This window comes from Pan paniscus, chromosome 20 (genome assembly GCF_029289425.2).
Source record: "Pan paniscus chromosome 20, NHGRI_mPanPan1-v2.0_pri, whole genome shotgun sequence".
NCBI lineage: Eukaryota > Metazoa > Chordata > Mammalia > Primates > Hominidae > Pan > Pan paniscus.
In genome coordinates this window covers 12,433,365-12,453,954 of record NC_073269.2, presented here as the reverse complement: position 1 = coordinate 12,453,954, position 20,590 = coordinate 12,433,365, and the positions used below count along the sequence as shown (strand labels likewise).

At 47.0% G+C, this 20,590-nt stretch overlaps 1 protein-coding gene across 1 annotated transcript; it reads right to left on the bottom strand.

Moving 5' to 3' along the window:
• Positions 1–3,025: 3,025 nt before the first annotated feature.
• Positions 3,026–9,401, bottom strand: LOC100978434 (C-type lectin domain family 4 member M). Its single transcript, XM_057300521.2, has 6 exons — positions 9,181–9,401; positions 7,366–7,449; positions 6,424–6,993; positions 5,824–5,975; positions 5,005–5,117; positions 3,026–3,794 (listed from the first exon to the last, which is right to left on the bottom strand). Exons 1-6 carry the CDS (start codon positions 9,278–9,280, stop codon positions 3,644–3,646), a joined length of 1,170 nt encoding a protein of 389 aa, XP_057156504.2. The 5' UTR covers positions 9,281–9,401; the 3' UTR covers positions 3,026–3,643.
• Positions 9,402–20,590: the final 11,189 nt, after the last annotated feature.

Here is a 20,590-nt window from a genome sequence, read left to right as displayed (position 1 = left end):
TGGGGGTTAGGACTTCAATGTATGAAGTTGTTGGGAGACAAAATTCAGCTCGTATCAGTCATCACTTCTCCTGCATCTCCTGCAAATGCTGACAGGTTTCTTGTCTTTCACAATATTGACAGATTTGAAGAGTATTCATCAGGCATGTATTGAATGGTCCTTGATTTGGATTTTTCTAGTGTTCTCCAATGGTTAGAGCGAGGTTGTTAGTTTGGAGTTAAGAATATCACAGGCCAGGTGCAGTGGCTCATGCCTGTAATCCCAGCACTTTGGGAGGCCGAGGTGGGCGGATCTCCTGAGGTCAGGAGTTTGAGACCAGCATGGCCAACATGGTGAAACCCTGTCTCTACTAAAGATACAAAAATTACCCAGGCATGGTGGTGCACGCCTGTAATCCCAGCTGCTTGGGAGGCTGAGGCCAGAGAATCGCTTGAACCTGGGTGGTGGAGGTTGCAGTGAGCTGAGATCGAGCCACTGCACTCCAGCCTGGGTGACAGAGCAAGACTCCATCTAAAAAAAAAAAAAAAAAGAATATCACAAAGGCTAGGTGCCTTTCTAGTCACATCCTATGGGGGTGTGTGTATGATATCCACGTGAACATGTCTTTTATTGACAATGCTAGCCTTGGTTAAGGTGGTATCTGCCAGGTTTCTCTACTATAGAATCTCTCTTTTTGTCTTTTCATACTCTCTTCCTTGCCTCAACAGGGTTGACATTGCTCCCAAGGGGAAGAAAACTATTTCTTTGAGGGCCACAAAGAATCTCAGCTATCACCATGTCTTTGCACTCTCCAAAGCTCAGCCCTTCCCAATTTTTTTTTTTTTTTTGGAGATGGAGTCTCGCTCTGTCCCCCAGGCTGGAGTGCAGTGGCGCAATCTTGGCTCACTGCAAGCTCCACCTCCTGGGTTCACACCATTCTCCTGCCTCAGCGTCCCGAGTAGCTACAATTACAGGCACCCACCGCCATGCCTGGCTAATTTTTTGTATTTTTAGTAGAGATGGGGTTTCACGTGTTAGCCAGGATGGTCTCGATCTTCTGACCTTGTGATCCACCCATCTCGGCCTCCCAAAGTGTTGGGATTACAGGCGTGAGCCACCACGCTCGGCCCAGTCTCCCCATTTAGAGTAGGGAGTAGGTAGGTAGGCAGACATGAGCCCGGTGGGAGACGCCCCCCTGCTACAAGGTGATGATCAGGTGGTTGTTAAACTGTTTCTCTAAAATAATAATTGGGCCGCTGGTCCTAGGGAAAGGCAGGCTCCCAATAGACAGAAAACACCTGGAGCTGGTGATTGGCAGCTTCCTGATAAGATCTCAGGAGCTGGGCAAGTCAGCTCAAGCATGTGCACCAAGAGGCAATCGGTAGAGGTTTTGTTTGTTTGTTTGTTTTTAGACAGAGTCTTGCTCTGTTTCCCAGGCTGGAGTGCAGTGGCGCAATCTCAGCTCACTGCAACCTCTGTGTCCTGGGTTCAAGCGATTCTCGAGCCTCAGCCTCCCAAATAGCCAGGACTACAGGCACATGTCACCATGCCCCACTAATTTTGTATTTTTGGTAGAGACGGGGTTTTGCCATGCTGGCCAGGCTGGTCTCGAACTCCTGACCTCAGTGATCCACCCACCTTGGCCTCCCAAAGTGCTGGGATTACAGGTGTGAGCCACCGCACCTGGTGGGTGGAGTTTACCTGGTATATGACCTTCCTCTAGGACCACTCGATTGGTAAGGGAAAAACACCTGAAATAAGCACGTGCACAACTTTAGTAAATACACTGTTCACGTGGCCCCCGCAAGTGCTGGCAGGCTACTGCGCATGCAGACAGCGCACCCCAGTGAAAGAATCAGGGAAGGCCAGGCGCGGTGGCTCACGCCTGTAATCCCAGCACTTTGGGAGGCCGAGGCAGGTGGATCACCTGAGGTCAGGAGTTCGAGACCAGCCTGGTCAACATGGTGAAACCCTGTCTCGACTAAAAATACAAAAAAAAAAAAAAAAAATTACCTGGGAGTGGTGGCACGTGCCTGTAATTCCAGCTATTTGGGAGGCTGAGGCAGAATCGCTTGAACCTGGGAGGTGAAGGTTGAGGGAGCTCAGATCGTGCCATTGCACTCCAGCCTGGGTGACAAGAGCAAAACTCCGTCTCAAAAAACAAAAACAAACAACAAACAACAACAAAAACAAGCCTCACAGTTCTCCTGCCAGTTGCAGGTCGACTCTAAGGGAGATGGGATTTAGCATGCAAGCTGTTTATTAAGGAACGTCCTTGAGGTCAACACGGTACAAGGGAGGCGAAGTCTGTGTGGGTTTTTTTGTGTGTGTGTCATTGTTGTTGTTGTTTTTGAGACGGAGTTTTGCTCTGTCGCCCTGGCTGGAGTGGTGCAGTGGTGCGATCTTGGCTCACTGCAACCTCCGCCTCCCAAGTTCAAACGATTCTCCTGCCTCAGCCTCCAAAGTAGCTGGGCTTACAGGCACCGCCCACCATGCCCAGCTAATTTTTTGTATTTTTAGTAGAGATGGGGTTTCACCATGTTGGCCAGGCTGGTCTCAAACTCCTGACCTCAGGTGATCCACCTGCCTCGACCTCCCAAAGTGCTGGGATTACAGGCACGAGCTACCATGCCTGACCCAACACCAGGTTTTTATAGAGAGAAAAGTTTATGCAAGACAGCCAAGCAAGGAGTTCAAATCTGTCTCTCTGAGCTGGAGGCTGAGGAAGATTTTATACACAGAGGGTAGTGAGGTGTAACCTGATTGGATCATGCAATGAGGTGATGTGGGAGGCTTGGCCTAATTGGATCATGCCATGGAGTGATGCCAGGACTCAATCTGATTGGATCATGGATCATGCCATGTGGTGTTCACTTCTTAACTCAGTCCCCCTTCCTTAGTCTAAGCACATAGGTTCCGCCCGTGGTTGCCTGCTTGGTTCATCTGGGCATGACCAGTGCACATAACTTGCAACCTGGGGGCCTATGGCAACTGAAAAGCAACTCGCCATTTTATTACACAAAGTTGAATCAGATGAGGCTGGATCTGCAGTTACAACATTTACCACTTTATTATAAAGGCTACAACTCAGAAACAGCCAAATGGAAGACATGTATAGGACAAAGAAAGATGTCGGGGTGGAAGAGGTTGTATGGAGCCTCCATGCCCTCTCTGGATGCCATTGGTTGACTGGGGGAATTAATCCCTGGTGCTTCCAACCTGCAAGATGAGCTCCTTCAACCAGCAAGTCTCCAGTCAAAAGGGTGCACGGGGTGTAGCTGGAAGTTGAGCAGATGGTAGTTTGCACGGATGAGATAAAGCCCCAGGGGACAGGGCAGCTACACATGGCAATCCAAATAGTCTAATCTCCAAAAGGAACAGAGAGTGGATTCATACAACATACCAAGCCCGCCCCCTAAATGCATCCCACCCAGGTCACTTATAAAGCTCCAAGGATGGGCCAGGAACACAAGCTCTACGCCAGGGAAACTTGGAGGCATCAGAAGGACAGAATAAGACCCAGGTTCATAGGGGATGAAAAATCGAACAGAGAACCGTCTCAGGGCATTTGTGAAGGTCCAAGGATGGAGAGAAGGAATGCTGGCTTACAAGTGGGTGAAGTTCTGCTGTACCACAATGGAGGCCGAGGCCAGCAGGGAAGCAACTATTCGTCTCTGAAGCAGACTGCGGGCTTTTTGCAGATCCAGTAATTGTCAATGTCACATCGATTGTCGTTCCAGCCACTGCCACTAAATTCCGCACAGTCTTCATTCCCACTATTGTTGGGTTCTCCACTGTTCCAGTATCGCTGGAAGCTGCAAAGCCCATGCAGAATGTGAGCCTCTGCCCTGCCCAGTAGATGAGCCACATTCCTACCTTCTGTAATATTGATGCTTTAACATCTGCCCTATGTGTGTATGCTGGACATGCATTGCTCTCCACACCTCATAATATGCCCGAGTCACGTTGCCTTCAGTTCCTGCCTCTCTTGCTGCATCCCAGCCTTGGGAGGACTCCTACTGAGGCTGTGATTTTCTTTTTTATCCTTTTTTCTTTTCTCTCTCTCTTTTTTTTTTTTTTTGAGACGGATTCTCGCTCTGTTGCCAGGCTGGAGTGCAGTGGCATGATCTTGGCTCACTGCAACCTCTGCCTCCTGGGCTCAAGTGATTCTCCTGCCTCAGCCTCCTGAGTAGCTGGGACTGCAGGTGCACGCCACCACACCCAGCTAATTTTTGTATTTGTAGTAGAGACGGGGTTTCACCGTGTTGGCCAGCATAGTTTTGATCTCTTGACCTCGTGATCCACCCGCCTTGACCTCCTAAAGTGCCGGAATTACAGGCATGAGCCACCACGCCTGGCCGAGGGTGTGATTTTAAAATACAAACCAACCAGTCTGGGGTCTGTACAGCCAACCACCTGCCTTATTGGGCTTTTGCACTCCAAGCCACTATCCTTCTGCCCTAATCACCCCAAGGCCAGGTGTCAGGCAGCTAGGCAGCCTCTATGCCCCAGAGCCCACAAAATGCTTCATATCTGCCCATCTGAAGCCTGCTTGCCTGGCCTTGCCCTTTTCTCCCCACACAAACCATAATAAAAGCTCTGGCCCACAGTCCCCTCCATGACTTTGCCTCACGACAGACCCTGCTGCTTCCCCAGTGGCCCCCTGCTGTGAAATGTGTGCCCTCTAGGAACCTGAGGGTAGGATAAGCTACTCACTTTGTGTAAATGGCAATTGTCTCCTGAGCTGGTGGCCTTACTAGACTTCAGACTTCCTATTAATACACTGTATTTTAACACACCCACCCACAGGGCAAGCTCCTCCTGCAGCTCTGCTGGTGGAATTCTTGGCACCTGCCATGCTGTCTGGAGGTGGGTGTGAAGACCACCTTCCCCACTCAGTGAAAACCCCAGACTCTTAGTCCTATGGGGTCAGGGAGGTTGGGGGGGACCCCCAGGGAAAGCTCAAGTCAGAGTTGCAGGAACCCAGCCCGACTGGATACAGTGTCCCTTTCTCCCAGAATCTACCTGGGTGACAGAGGTGAGCCGTCCACCCATTGCCACGTGCCTTCCTGATTTAGGTCTGAAAGTCCCATCCAGGAGAAGCGGTTACTTCTGGAAGTCTGCAGCTGTAGGAAGTTCTGGAGGGTAGAGGAGGAGTCAGGAGGGAGCTCTGCTTCCCATTTTCCAGGTTCCACCTCCCCGTCTCTTGGCAGAAAGTTCTGCTTTCAAGTTAACCTGCAGTTTTCTGATATACCAGGTCCTGAGCCTCCTCGTGTCTGAGCCCCTCTCACATCTGTATCCCCACGGCATGTGTGTCCTGACATGCAGGCACGCATGCACAGCTGGCCTCTCCTCACATGCTCCTGTGAATGCTGCATGTTTATCTATTCTGCATGTCCACATGAATTTACTCCTGACTGGGTTTCATGTACTGGAGCCACATTGGACCCATTACTAATTGCTGGTCCAGCACATCTCCTTTCAGCTCTGCACTGAGTGACAGCACATCACAGCTTGAAATCAGCCGCAGTGGGGATATTTACACCGGGGAAATTGGCAAACACAACACATCAGGAATTTTCTCTCCGGAGAGCTGGTTGTTAAACACCTGCAGCATGCTGTGGTGGTTTGCTTACATTTGACGTTTCCCCCAAATATTCACGTGTTCAGATCTGGTTTGTATTTGCTTGAAGGGTACCTGGGACTCCTTCATTCATATCCTTCTCTTCCCATCTTTCCAAATAGAGCAAAGCCCCTCTTCTGCAAAGTCCTCTCTGAGCACCGCCTCCCCAGTTGGCCAGAAGCCATGCCCCAGGCCAGGACGAGGACCCCCACCAGGTGTACCTGCTCCTCAGCACTTTTGATTACGACGAGCTGGGCCCTCACTTCCCGGCAGGCGGTTACGGAGTTGTGCCAGTTCCGCTGGGAGTTAGACATGAAGTAACAGTTTCCTTGGAAGAATGTCCAGTCCTTGGGACAGTGGCGGCACAGGCGTTCTGTTGGGGGAGGCTGGTCAGGGCTGGGCTCAGATCAGGTTGTCCATATTCCCATATCTGCCCAGCCTTCAAGCCCTTGAAAATCAGGGCCCTTCCTTGACTGTCCATGTTGGGTGGACCTCTTGGAATGAGGAGAGACCATTCCTCTCCCTACTTCCCAAGACTCTCCCTGATCCCCAGGAGAACCCAGGAGTCCTGGCTCCATCTCTTCCAGACTGGGAGTATTAGCAGCTTTAGAGCTCAGAACAGAAGGCAGCGGATTGGTTGAACTGAGTGTCTACTGTGTGCCTGGCCCAGTGTGAACACCAAGTGCAATGATCGCAGTTACCCTGTGTTCTCATTTCACAGGGGAGGAAACTGAGGCTCAGGCAGGGTTGGTAACTCAAGTAAAGTCACATCACACAGAGACCATCTCAGGCCCAAGGACCCTCGATGTGCAGGAACTCACCAAATGCAGTCTTCAAATCGGTCAGTTCTTGATAGATTTGCTGCTGCTTGGACTGGTCTGGCAATTTACCAAGTGCAGCCTTCAGCTGGGTCAGCTCCTGGTAGATCTCCTGCAGCTCGGATTTCTCTGGCAACTCACCCACTGCAGCCTTCAGCTGGGTCAGCTCCTGGTAGATCTCCTGCAGCTTGGATTTCTCTGGCAACTCACCCACTGCAGCCTTCAGCTGGGTCAGCTCCTGGTAGATCTCCTGCAGCTTGGATTTCTCTGGCAACTCACCCACTGCAGCCTTCAGCTGGGTCAGCTCCTGGTAGATCTCCTGCAGCTTGGATTTCTCTGGCAACTCACCCACTGCAGCCTTCAGCTGGGTCAGCTCCTGGTAGATCTCCTGCAGCTTGGATTTCTCTGGCAACTCACCCACTGCAGCCTTCAGCTGGGTCAGCTCCTGGTAGATCTCCTGCAGCTTGGATTTCTCTGAGAGCTCACCCACTGCAGATTTAAGCTGGGTCAGGTTCTGGTAGATTGTGTCTTGCTCGGATTGTTCCTGACTTAGGGAGCTGGGGACCTTGGACACTGGGCCAAGAAGAAAAGGAACTGCAATTATTAAACACCTACTGTGTGCCAAGCCCTGAACTGAGCCCCATAGAGACATCATTTGTGAGAGCCAAGGTCTCAGTTAATCCCCTTCGAAGATGAGGAAAACTGACACCTGGAGAAGGCAGCACAGAAGGCCAAGGAGAGCCAGGTTCTTCCCCTCCTCCTCCTCCTCCCTCTCCTCTCCTGCTCTAGAGTGGGGAGGGGCTGTGGGAGAGGCCCCTACAGACCCCCAGGGACAACATCTTGGCTGTCAGTCCCACCTCCCTCCCAGACCTGGCCACTCCAGGCTCTGTTCATAGCCAAAAGGCCAGGCGTGGGGACCCCAGACCCTCAGAACCTGCCCCTGACCTTGGACAAGGATGGCCACCAGGACCCCAGCCAAGAGCGTGAAGGAGAGGAGTTGCAGCACCAGGGGACCATGGCCAAGACACCCTGAGAGAGGATACATGCGTCAGCCTGCCAGTGTTCCCACCTGAGCCTGGCCCAGGGAGAGCCTGGCCTAATCCCTCAGCACCCCAGGACCCAGGAACCCCAGCCCCAGCCCCCTCCACTCCAACACCTGGGAATCCAGGCCCTAGCTCAAACCTCCCCAGGACCCAGGAACCCCATCCCCAGCCTCTCTCTCCCCAAGTCCCAGGAGTTTAGGTCCCAGCCCCCACCTCCCCAGGTCCCAGGAACCCAGGTACCTGCGTCCACCTCCCCAGTGGAACAGGAATTAAAAGAAATTAAAGAATGTGTAAGCAAAAACTCAGTTGTATGTAAGAAAACCCAATTCCCCCTGAAGAAGAGAAAGAGGTGGAATCCTTTAAAAATTAACTGCCTGTTTGGCCAGGCATGGTGGCTCACACTTGTAATGCCAGCACTTTGGGAGGCTGAGGCAGGCAGATCACAAGGTCAGGAGATCAAGACCATCCTGGCTAACACAGTGAAACCCAATCTCTACTAAAAATACAAAAAATTAGCTGGGCGTGGTGGCGGGCGCCTGTAGTCCCAGCTACTCGGGAGGGTGAGGCAAGAGAATGGCATGAACCTGGGAGGCAGATCTTGCAGTGAGCCGAGATGGCACCACTGCACTCCAGCCTGGGTGACAGAGCAAGACTCTGTCTCAGAAAAAAATAAAATAAAATAAAATAAAAACTAAATAAATAAATAAAATAAAAAAGAATTAACTGCCTGTTTTTCTGTCTGTGGCTAGTGAGCCTTATCTCTCCCTTTCCCAGGCATTGTGAAGACCCTGTTTCTCTAGCTGTGCAGCTGGAAGGTCACTAGGCAGATAAACTCAAGTTGTAAAACATGTTTTTCCTTGAAAAGTAAGAAATGATGTAATGCATGTCTCAGTTGAATAACTGTCTTTGTTTCTCGCTTCTGTAATATGCTTCCCCCTGCACAGATCTCCCCCTACCCCATGAAATGCTTAAAAGGTAACTTGACTCTTTGTTTGGGGCTCAGTCTTTTTGGATGTTAATCTGACTGGGCTGGTGCACCTAAATAATAATAATAATAATAATAATAATAATAATAATAATAATAAATCCTCCTCAACCCCTTGATCTCTGTGATTCCTAAATTATCCTGCAACACCAGGACTCAGGCATCCAGGTCCAAGCCTCCACATCCCTTGGTCCCAGGAGGAACCCAGGCCCAAGCTCCCACCTCCCCAGGTCCCAGGAACCCAGATACCTGCTTCTACCTCCCCAGGACCCACGAATTCAGGCCCCAGCTCTCACCTTCCCCAGGACCCAGTAATCTGGTCCCAGCTCCCACCTCCCCAGGACCCAGGATTCCAGTCCCCAGTTCTCACCTGCCCCAGGACCCAGGAATCCAGGCCCCTTCTCCCATCTCCTCTGGTTCCAGGAGTCCAGGCTCCAGTCCCTACCTCCCATGGACCCAGGTATCCAGCTTCCAACCCCCACCTCTGTAGGTCCCAGGAGTCCAGAACCCCTCTCCCACCTCCCCAGGCCCCAGGAACCCAAGCCTCAACCCCCACCTCCCCAGGTGTGAGGAGTTCAGATCTCTGCCCCCTCCTCTTCAGGACCCAGGAACCCAGGTCTCAGACCCTCCTTCCCCAGAACCCAGGATTCCAGACCCCAACACCTACCTCCCCAGGACCCAGGGGTCTGGGAGGCTCTGTCTTCCACTATCTGCTCCCTAACTCTTGCCTACCTGTAGAGCTCTTGTGGCCATGTATCTGCTGGAATTGAAAGTCTCTTGGAAAAAGTCTGATGCCACTGGTTGTTGGATCTTCTTCTGAATTGACAGACATCAGCTCAGAGCCTGGGCCATCCCTTCCCCTTACCCAGGATCCCAGAGTTCCAACCCAGCCTTACCCAGGAGGCCCAGCTGCTGCACCCTTGGTTCCTTGGAGTCACTCATGTTTTCCCGCTGTCCCCAGATGTTCAGGACTCCTGGGGACCACAGCTTTTATTTTCCACCCTCTGATCCTCACTCCCTAAATCTACTGTCTCTCAGGAAGACAAACAGGAAGCTGGGTAAGATCACATCACCAGAAAGGCTAGTGAAAGGAGTCAGAGCCTGAGATCGGCCTGACCTTGCAGGAATTTCAGGGAGGTGTTGGGGGATGGTCTGGGGTTGACAGGGAGAAGGACTCCTCCACTCATGACATGGTTGAGCGACGGGATGCTTTTAATAAAATTCAATTCATTCTAATGGAAAGCGACTTTGTTATGCCTCCCTACGTAGGGCAGGGGTGGGCAGGCAGTACCGCCTAGTTCCTGGAACCACCATGCCCTCTGACCTCCAGGATCTGCTCTTTTGGTCTGCGGATGCTCTCATTCATGGGAATTTCCTTTGTTTTTGGGAGTTGGAGATGAACGATAATTGTTTATTTCATACATATGATAGGCACATTTCCAACAGCTTTATAAAACTCCTTCATTTAACTTTCCTACCCTGCAGTAGATCATGTGACCTCCAGTTTACAGATAGGGGGAAATAGAGGCACTGCGAGATTAAGAAACTAGCCCAAGGTCACACAGCTGGTAAATGGTGGAGCTGAGATTCGAATCCAGGCAGTTTTCCTCCACACTTCACCCAGTTAACCAAAGAGGGTCTAATAACATCAAGGGCAAAATAGAAATATTTACAGTAACTTTAGTTAGACTATCCCAACCCAAATTGGAACAACCCATGTGGCCACCAGCAGGTGAATGAAAACAAATATCATGGCATATTCAGAGGGTGGAATTCTATACAGTAATGAAAAAGCAAAGTACTGATACGAACAACAATTTGGATGAATCTCACAAGAGTTAAGAAACCCAAACAGAATGAATACATTCTGTAAGATTTTGAGTTTACATGAATTTAAAGAATAGGCAGAAGAACTAACCTTTGATGGGACTCAAACTGGGGGCTTTCTGGAAGGAGTGGGTGTAAACTGACCAGAACGGGGTAGAAGGAAATTTTCTGCTGACAATGGTCCATATTTTTTTCTGAGAAGTGGCTGCATGGATGAATTCATATGTCAAAATTTCTTTCTTTCTTTCTTTCTTTTTTTTTTTTTTTTGAGACAGAGTCTCGCTCTGTCACCCAGGCTGGAGTGCAGTGGCTGATCTGGGCTCACTGCAACCTCCGCCTTCTGGGTTCGAGTGATTCTTCTGCCTCAACCTCCTGAGTAGCTGTGACTACATGTGTGCGCCACCACATCTGGCTAATTTTTGTATTTTTATTTATTTATTGGAGATGTAGTTTTGCTGTGTTGCCCAGGCTGGAATGCAGTGGTGCAATCTTGGCTCACTGCGACCTCCACCTCCCAGGTTCAAGTGATTCTCCTGCCTCAGCCTCCCGAGCAGCTGGGATTACAGGTGCATGCCACCATGCCTGGCTAATTTTTTTGTATTTTTAGTAGAGACGGGTTTCACCATGTTGGACAGGCTGGTCTCGAACTCCTGACCTTAAGTGATCTGCCCTCCTCGGCCTCCCAAAGTGCTGGGATTACAGGTGTGAGTCACCGTGCCTGGCCCATATGTCAAAATCTCTTGAACTATATATTTAAGACTTGTGTACTGTGTTGTAAATGTGTTATATATGAATTTAAAAATGAGAAATACAGAGGCAGTTCAAGATGGCAGATTGGAGGCATCTGGCACTCACCTCCTCCCCAAAGAAGAATTAAATAGTGGGTAGATAATCACACTTTGAATACAGCAACTAAGAGAAAACACTGGAATTCAGCAGAGAAGTGATAGGAAACATCTGTGGCCTGGAAGGAGGGAAACAAGGCAGCTGGCCCAGCCTGGATCAGCTGGGAGCACCGGGTTGGGGGGTTCCCAGTGCAGGAACAGGGTAAGTGAGAGATCCCCTGCAGTGCACATTCCCACCATGAACTCCTGAAATCCTAGTTGGGGGAGAGCTCCTCAACCCTCATGGGCCATGAGACCAGTATAAGGTGCTGCTTGGAGTTCATGTGACAACATTACCCCAGAGAGGGAGCTGACTCTGGGTTCCACACATCCCCCAACACACAGGTAGTTGCAGCACAGTGCCATTTGGAGAACCCAGTCCCCACCAGACTACATCCTGCCCTGGGACCCAACAGCCCCTGCATCTCCATGTCCCTGGAGTCTGACTGATATCCCTTCACATCCATCCAGAAGACTACCGCAGTGCCACAGTAGTTGGACCCAGGAATGTAGCAGGGTCCCCAGTGCTTCAGCCCACATAGTGTCTTACGTACCAGGGAACAGGCAGTGGAGCACAGTGGGGAGCCTGTCCCCAGGACAAAGGTAGGCAAAGTCCCCAGAACTTGAGAGACACCTTCCTGGGGCTGCTGCCATTGACAGCAAACCCCCACTCCTAGCAGCAGGGCCACCTTGCACCTGCAGACACCATGAGGACAGGCTCTTCCCGTCCACCACCACTGCAGCCACCACCACCCAAGCACACTGCCTTTCCCTTCCCGTCACAGCCTGCATGCATGAATGCCACTGGGGGGGCCTGAGGACAGGCCTGCATGGCCTGGCACTGTCCTCCAGGTGGCCAAGCACACTACCAGGGGTCCTGGGGATTGCTCTGCTCTATCAGTCACCCTAGGCACATGCATGTACCATCAGGAGACCTAACAAGAGACCTAGAACAGGCTGGGCATGGTGGCTCATGGCTGTAATCCCAGCACTTTGGGAGGCCAAGGTGGGTGGATCACCTGAAGTCACAAGTTCGAGACCAGCCTGACCAACATGGTGAAACCCCATCTCTACTAAAAATTCAAAATTAGCCAGGTGTGGTGGTGCATACTTGTAATCCCAGCCACTTGGGAGGCTGAAGCAGGAGAATCCCTTGAACCCAGGAGTCAGAGGCTGCAGTAAGCTGAGATCGTGCCATTGCACTCCAGCCTGGGCTAAAAGGTAAAACTCCATCTCAAAAAACAGGCCCAGAACAACTGCCACCAGCACCAAAGCGTGCTCTCTGAAGATCTGGGGTTCACCTCACTTTGTTCACCACTACTGGCATCTGTGTATCCCTCCCAGGGGCCCAGGCACAGGTACACCCAGCCTGCCGCTGCCACCACTGGGACCCAAGGACTGGCTCACATGGCACCCCTATCCCCAGCAAAGCCTCATTGTAGCCTCTGCTAACAACTGCAGCCTAAGACGCTGAGGAATTTACAGATACCACTCATAATGTTTATGGTTAAAGAAATCATACAGAGACTACACTGCTGCATGCACCCAGTCAAAGCTAAAGTGACTTACCCAACCAACACCATAGATACATCAACAGCAAAAAGTCTTCCCCTATGAAAACCAATCCAAAAAATTGGAAGAAGCAACTGCTACACCACATACATAGACATCAATGTAAGAACACAGGAAACATGAAAAGGCAAGGAAATATGACACCTCAAAAGGAACACAATAATTCTCCAGTAACAGATTACAATGAAAACGAAATTTGTGAAATTGCCTGAAGAATAATTCAAAATAATGATCCTAAAGAAGCTCAATTAGATACAAGAGAACACGGATAAACAATACAAAGACTACCTGAGTGTTTTGGCGATGCATGCCTATAATCCTCACTAAGCAGGAGGGTCCCTTAAGCCCAGGAGTTCTAGGCCAGCCTGAGCAACATAGTGAGACCCCCATCTCAAAAAATAAAAAATTCAAAGAAATCAGGAAAAAAATTCAGAATATGAATGAGAAATTCACCAAAGAGATAGACGTTATTTACAAAGAACCAAGCAGAAATCCTGGAACTGAAGAATTCAATGAGTGAAATAAAAAATACAGTTGAGAGCTACAAAAAAAAAGATTAGATGAAGCAGAAGAAATAATTCCAGAACTTGAAGACAGGTCTTTCGAAATAATCTAGTCAGATAAAAACGAAAAGAGAATAAAGCATAAAAAGAATGAATAAAGCCTATATAATATATGGGGCATCATAAGGTGACCAAATATTTAAATTTTGGGTGTATCAGAGAGAAAAGGCATAGAACACCTATTTAACAAAATAATAACTGAAAACTTCCCAAGCCTAGGAAGATTTAGACATCCAAATATAGGATGCTCAGAGAATCCCAAATAGATACAAGCCAAAAGGACTTCTCTAAGGCACATTATAGTCAAACTGTAAAAAATAAAAGACAAAGACAGAATTCTATAAACAGCCAGAGAAAAGCATCTAGTCACATATAAGAAAACCCCTATCAGACTAACAGTAGATTTCACAGCAGAAAACTTAAAGGCCAGGAGAGAATGGGATGATATACTCAGAGTGCTGAAAGAAAGAAACTGTCAGGCAAGAATGCTGTATTAATTTGTTCTCATGTGGCTAACAAAGACATACCCGAGTCTGGGTAATTTATAAAGAAAAGAGGTTTAATTGACTCACAGATCAGCATGGCTTGGCAGACATCAGGAAACTTACAATTATGGTGGAGGGGAAAGCAAATACATTCTTCTTCATATGGTGGCAGGGAGGAGAATGAGTGCCAACCAAAGGGGAAGCCCCTTATAAAAGCATCAGATCTTATGAGAACTCATCCGCTATTACAAGAACAGCATGGCGGAAACCACCCCCATGATTCAATTGTCTCCACCTGGTACCTTCTACGACACAAGGGAACTATGGGAACAATATTTCAAGATGAGATTTGGGTGGGGACACAGCCAAACCATATCATTCCACCCCTGGCCTTTCCCAAATCTCATGTCCTCACAATTCAAAACACAATCATGCTCTTCCAACAGTCTCCCAAAGTCTTAACTAATTCCAGCATTAACTCAAAAGCCCAAGTCTCATCTGAAACAAGGCAAGTCCCTTTTGCCTATGAGCCTGTAAAATCAAAAGCAAGTTAGTTACTTCCTAGATACAATGGGAGTACAGGCATTGGGTAAATACACACATTCCAAAAGGGAGAAATTGGCCAAAACAAAGGCCTCATGCAAGTCTGAAACCCAATAGGGCAGTCATTAAACCTTAAAGTTCCAGAGTAATCTCCTTGGACTCCATCTCTCACATCCAGGGCACGCTGATGCAAGAGGTGGGCTCCCATGACTTTGGGCAGCTCTGCCCCTGTGGCTTTGCAGGGTGTGGCCCCCTCCTGGCTGCTTTCATGGGTTGGCATTGAGTGTCTGTGGCTTTTCCAGGCACATGGTGCAAGCTGTCCGTGGATTTACCATTCTGAGGTCTGGAAGACAGTAGCCCTCTTCTCACAGCTCCACTAGTCAGTGCCCCAGTGGGGACTTTGTGTGGGGGCTCCAACCCCACATTGCCCTTCTGCACTGCCCTAGTAGAGGTTCTCCATGAGGGCTCTGCCCCTGCAGCAAACTTCTGCATGGACATCCAGGTGTTTCAATACACCCTCTGAAATCTAGGTGAAGTTTCCCAAACCTCAATTCTTGACTTCTGTGCACCTGCAGGCCCACAGCCCATGTGTAAGTCACCAAGGCATGGGGTTTACACCCTCTGAAAGCAATGGCCTAAGCTGTACCTTGGCCCCTTTTAGCCACAGCTGGGGCTGAAGCAGCTGGGATGCAAGGCACCACGTCCCAAGGTTGCATAGAACAGGGGGTCCCTGGGCCCAGCCCACGAAACCATTTTTTCCTCCTAGACCTCCAGGCCTTTGATGGGAGGGGCTGCTGTGAAGGTCTCCAACATGCCCTAGAGGTACTTTGCCCATTGTCTTGGTGATTAATATTCAGCTCATTACTTATGCAAATTTCTTCAGCCAGCTTGAATGTCTCCCTAGAAAATGGAGTTTTCTTTTCTGTCACATCACTGGGCTGCAAATGTTTCAAACTTTAATGCTCTGCTTCCTCTTGTATGCTTTGCCACTTAGAAGTTTCTTCCACCAGATACCATAAATTATCTTTCTCAAGTTCAAAGTTCCACAGATCTCTAGGGCAGCAGCAAAATGCTGCCAGTCTCTTTGCATAGCAAGAGTCACCATTACCCCAGTTCCCAAAAAGTTCCCCATATTCATCTGAGACCATGTCAGCCTGGACTTCGTTGTCCATATCACTATCAGCATTTTGGTCAAAGCCATTCAACAAGTCTCTGGGAATTTCCAAACTTTTCCACATCTTCCTGTCTTCTGAGCCCTCCAAGTTTCTAGGAAGATTCAAACTTTCCCACGTTTTCTTGTCTTCTTCTGAACCCTCCAAACAGTTCCAACTTCTGCCTGTTACCCAGTTCCACAGTTGCTTCCACAATTTGGGGTATCTTTGTAGCAACACCCCCGTCTCTGCAGTAACAATTTACTGTATTAGTCTGTTCTCATGCTGCTAAGAAAGACATACCCAAAACTGAATAATTTATAAAGAAAAGAGGTTTAATTGACTCACAGTCCAGTATGGCTGGGGAGGCCTCAGGAAACTTATAATCATGGTGGAAGGGGAAGCAAACGCATCCTTCTTTACATGGTGGAAAGAAAGAGAATGAATGCTGAGCAAAGGAGGAAGCCCCTTATAAAAGCATCAGACCTCATGAGAACTCACTCACTATCATGAGAACAGCATGGTGGAAACTGCCCCCATGATTCAGTTATCTTTACCTGGTCCCTCTCACGACACATGGGGACTATGGGAACTACAATTCAAGATGAGATTCGGGTGGGCACACAGCCAAACCATATCAAATACTATACCCAGTAAAGTTATTCTTCAAAAATGAAGGAGAAATAAAGACTTTCCCAGACAAGCAAAACCAGAAGGAATTCATCATCACTAGACCAGCCCTACAAGAAATAATTAAGAAAGTCCTGCACCTGGAAGTGAAAGGGCAATATCACCATCATGAAAACACACAAAAGTATAAAACTTATTGTAGAGCAAAACACAAATGAAGAAAAGACTCAAATGTTACCACTACAGAAAACAACCAAACCACAATGACAAACAATAAGAGAGAAAGAAAGGAACAAAAGATACGCAAACCAACCAGGAAACAATTAACAAAAGGAAAGGAATAAGTCCTCAGACATTAGTAATAACCTGTAATGTAAATGGATTAAATTTCCCACTTAAAAGATATAGACTGGCTGAATGAATTTTTTAAAAAGACCCAACTATGTGCTGTCTATAAGAAACTCACTTCACCTGTAAAGACACGTATATACTCAGGAGGAGGCTGAAGCAGGATGATTGCTTGAGGTCAGGAGTTTGAGACCTGTCTGGGCCACATGGTAAGACTGCATCTCTAAAAAAATTTTTGTAAAGCTAGCCAGGTATGATAGCATGTGTCTATAGTCCAAACTACTCAAGGAGCTGAGGCAGGAGGATTGCTTGAGCCCAGGGTTTTGAGGGTGCAATGAGCTATGATTGTGTCTGGGAATAGCCACTGCACTCCAGCCTAGGCAACAGAGTGAGACCCCATCTCTTAAAAAAAAAAAAACACATATAGACTAAAAGTGAAAGGATGATAAAAGAAATTCTAACAAATGGAAACAAAAAGTGAGCAGGAGTAGCTATACTGATATCAGATAAAAACAGACTTTAAGTCAAAGACAGTAAAAATAGGCAAAGAAGGTCATTATATAATGATAAAGGGATTGATTCAGCAAGAGGATATAACAATTTTAAATATATGTGTACCCAACACCAAAGCCCCAGATATATAAAGGAAATCTTATTAGATCTACAGGGAGAGATAGACTTCAATACAATAATAGTTTGGGGCTTCAACACCCCACTCTCAGCACCAGACAGATAATCTAGACAGAAAAATCAACAAAGAAACATCAGATTTAAACTACAATTTAGCCCAAATGGACCTAACAGATATTTGCAGAATATTTCATCCAACAGCTGCAGCACACACATTCTTCTCATCAGCACATGGAACATACTCCAGAATAGATCACATGTTGGGCCACAACACATTTTTTACAAAATCAGAATTATATCAAATATCTTCTCAGACCACAATGGAGTAAAACTACAAATTAATAACAAGAGGAACTCTGAAAACTGTACAAATACATGGAAATTAAACCATATGCTCCTGAACAACCACTGGGTCAATGAAGACCTTAAGAAAGAAATAAAAAAAATTCTTGAAACAAATCAAAATGGGCACAGAGCATACCAAAATCTATGGGATACAATAAAAGCAACACTAAAAGGAAAGTTTAAAGCAATAAATGCCTACATCAGGGCCGGGCGCAGTGGCTCATGCCAGTAATCCCAGCACTTTGGGAGGCCAAGGTGGGAGGCTTGCTTGAGCCCAGGAGTTCAAGACCAGCCTAGGCAACATAGTGAGACGCCATCTTAAAAACAAAATAACACACAAAATGCCTACATCAAAAAAGTAGAAAGATTTCAAATAAACAACCTAGGAATACACCTCAAGGAACTAGGAATGTAAAACCAAACCAAACCCAAAATTAGATGGAAGGAAATAACACAAACCAGAACAGAACTAAATGAAATAAAGACTAAAAAACAAAAAAACAAAAAAACAAAAACAAAAACAGAGGATCAGCAAAAGGAAATTTTTAAAAAAGATAATCAAAATTGATAAACCACTATCTAGACTAACCAAGAAAAAAAGAGATAAGGCCCAAATAAACAAAATCAGAACTGAAAAGGAGAGGTTAAGATTGAAACCACAGAAATACACAGAAAAAAAATCATCAGAGACTATTATGAACAACTATATGCTAACCAAATTAGAAGACCTAGAGGAAATGGATAAATTCCTGGACAGCCTACCAAGATTGAAACAGGAAGAAATAGAAAACCTGAAACAGAACAATAATGAGTAATGAGATTGAATCAAAGTAAAATGCCTCCCAACAAAGAAAAGCCCAGGGCTGGATGGCTTTTCACTGCTAAATTCTACCAAACTTATAAAGAACTACATAAATTCTCAAACTAATCCAAAAAATTGAAGAGGAAGGAATTCTTCCTAACTCATTCTACCAGGCCCACATTACGCCAAGACTAAAACTAGACAATTACACAATAAAACAGAAAACAGTCCTTGCTTTCAATTGTTTTGAGTATATACCCAGAAGTGGGATTGCTGGATTATATGTAATGAAATTTTTATTTCTATTTTTTAGGAACTGCCATACTGCTTTCTGTAGTGACCGCACCATTTTACATTCCCACCAACAATGCACAAGAGTTCCAGTTTCTCCACATCTTTGCCATTATTTGTTACGTTATTATTATTATTATTATTATTGTTTTTGAGATGGAATCTCACTGTGTCACCCAGGCTGGAGTGCAGTGGCATGATCTTGGCTCACTGCAAGCTCTGCCTCCTGGGTTCACACTATTCTCCTGCCTCAGCCCCCCGAGTAGCTGGGACTACAGGCACCCGCCACCACACCCGGCTAATTTTTTTGTATTTTTAGTAGAGACGGGGTTTCACCGTGTTAGCCAGGATGGTCTCGATCTCCTGACCTCATGATCTGCCTGCCTCGGCCTCCCAAAGTGCTGGGATTACAGACGTGAGCCACCGTGCCCGGCCACGTTATTATTTTTTGTAGTAGTCATCCTAGTGGGTGTTAGGTGGTATCTCACTGTGGTTTTAATTTGCATTTCCTGAATGATTAGTGATGTCGAGCATCTTTTCACGTGCTCGTTGGTCACTTGTATATCTTCTTTGGAAAAATGTTTAGTCAAGTCCTTTGCCCATTTTTAATTGGGTTGTTTTTCCATTGTTGATCTGTACTTTTGCTCATCTTTAAACTAGGTTTGTTGTCTTCTTACTGTTGGGTTTTAGGAGTTCTTTACTTACTTTGAATATGAGTCTCTTTTTTCTTTTGAGATTGGGTCTTGCTCTGTTTCCCAGGCTGAAGCTCACTGGCACTATCATAGCTCACTGCAGCCTTGACCTCCTGAGCTTAAGCAATCTCCCACCTCAGCTGCCCAAGTAGCTGTGACTACAGGTGTGCACCACCACGCTTGGCTAAATTTTTAAATTATTTGTAGAGACAAGATCTCACGGTGCTGCCCAGGCTGGATGATTTCTTTATATATGTCTTGCAAATATTTTTGCAAGTTTGTGGATTTTCTTTTCATTTGTCTTGATTTCAACGGGAATGCTTCTAAAGTTTCTCCAGTAGAAATGGTGTTTGCTGTGGGTTCTTGATGGATACCACAACCATGTTAAGGATATTTCCTTCTACTCTTAGTTGATGAAGACTTAAAAATGTAAATCACGAGTCACTGTTGAGTTTTATTGAACACTTTTATTTGATCTACTGTGATACTTATATAGGTTTTCTACTTTAAATTCTTCATTTGATTTATTATTATTATTATTATTTGAGATGGAGTCTCACTCTGTAGCCCAAATTGGAGTGCAATGGCACAATCTCGGCTCACTGCAACCTCTGCCTTTCGGGTTTAAGCGATTCTCCTGCCTCAGCCTCCCAAGTAGCTGGGATTATAGGCATGTGCCACCGTGCCGGCTAATTTTGTGTTTTTAGTAGAGATAGGGTTTCACCATGTTAGCTAGGCTGGTCTTGAACTCCTGACCTTAGGTGATCCATTCACCTCAGCCTCCCAAAGCGCTGGGATTACAGATGTGAGCCACCGTGCCCGGATGGTATGCTATTATTAATAGATTTTCTGATGCCGTCCATGTGTTTGTCAAAAAAACTTTATTTGATCATAATGTTGTATAGGGAGAAACATGACAAACAGTACCTCAGCTAAGCTATCAAGCTTGGCTGATGATAAGTAATAAGTAATATCCATGATAAGTAATATCATATGATAAACAAAAACAAAAAACTAAAACTGTAAACAAAACATACATTTCAAGATGAAATAAAATAAACGGCTGATGGAAAAATAAAATGACATTAGAGGAGAAAGGACCAAGAAAAGGGGTAATAAGAATGTAGTTGGGCTGGGCGCAGTGGCTCACGCCTGTAATCCCAGCACTTTGGGAGGCCGAGGCCGGTGGATCACCAGGTCAGGAGATCAAGACCATCCTGGCTAACACGGTGAAACCCCGTCTCTACTGAAAATACAAAAAATTAGCTGGGCGTGGTGGCGGGCGCCTGTAGTCCCAGCTACTCGGGAGGCTGAGGCAGGAGAATGGTGTGAACCCGGGAGGCGGAGCTTGCAGTGAGCCGAGATCGCGCCACTGCACT

Bases quoted from the DNA above. Each gene is read 5' to 3' on its own strand.
- LOC100978434 (XM_057300521.2), bottom strand. From the start codon at position 9,280: ATGTCTGTCAATTCAGAAGAAGATCCAACAACCAGTGGCATCAGACTT. The intron at 7,450-9,180 runs GTAGGCAAGAGT...ATCCTCTCTCAG, and splicing joins TGGCCACAAGAGCTCTACAG to GGTGTCTTGGCCATGGTCCC. The intron at 5,118-5,823 runs GTACACCTGGTG...TCTACCCTCCAG, and splicing joins TCAAAAGTGCTGAGGAGCAG to AACTTCCTACAGCTGCAGAC.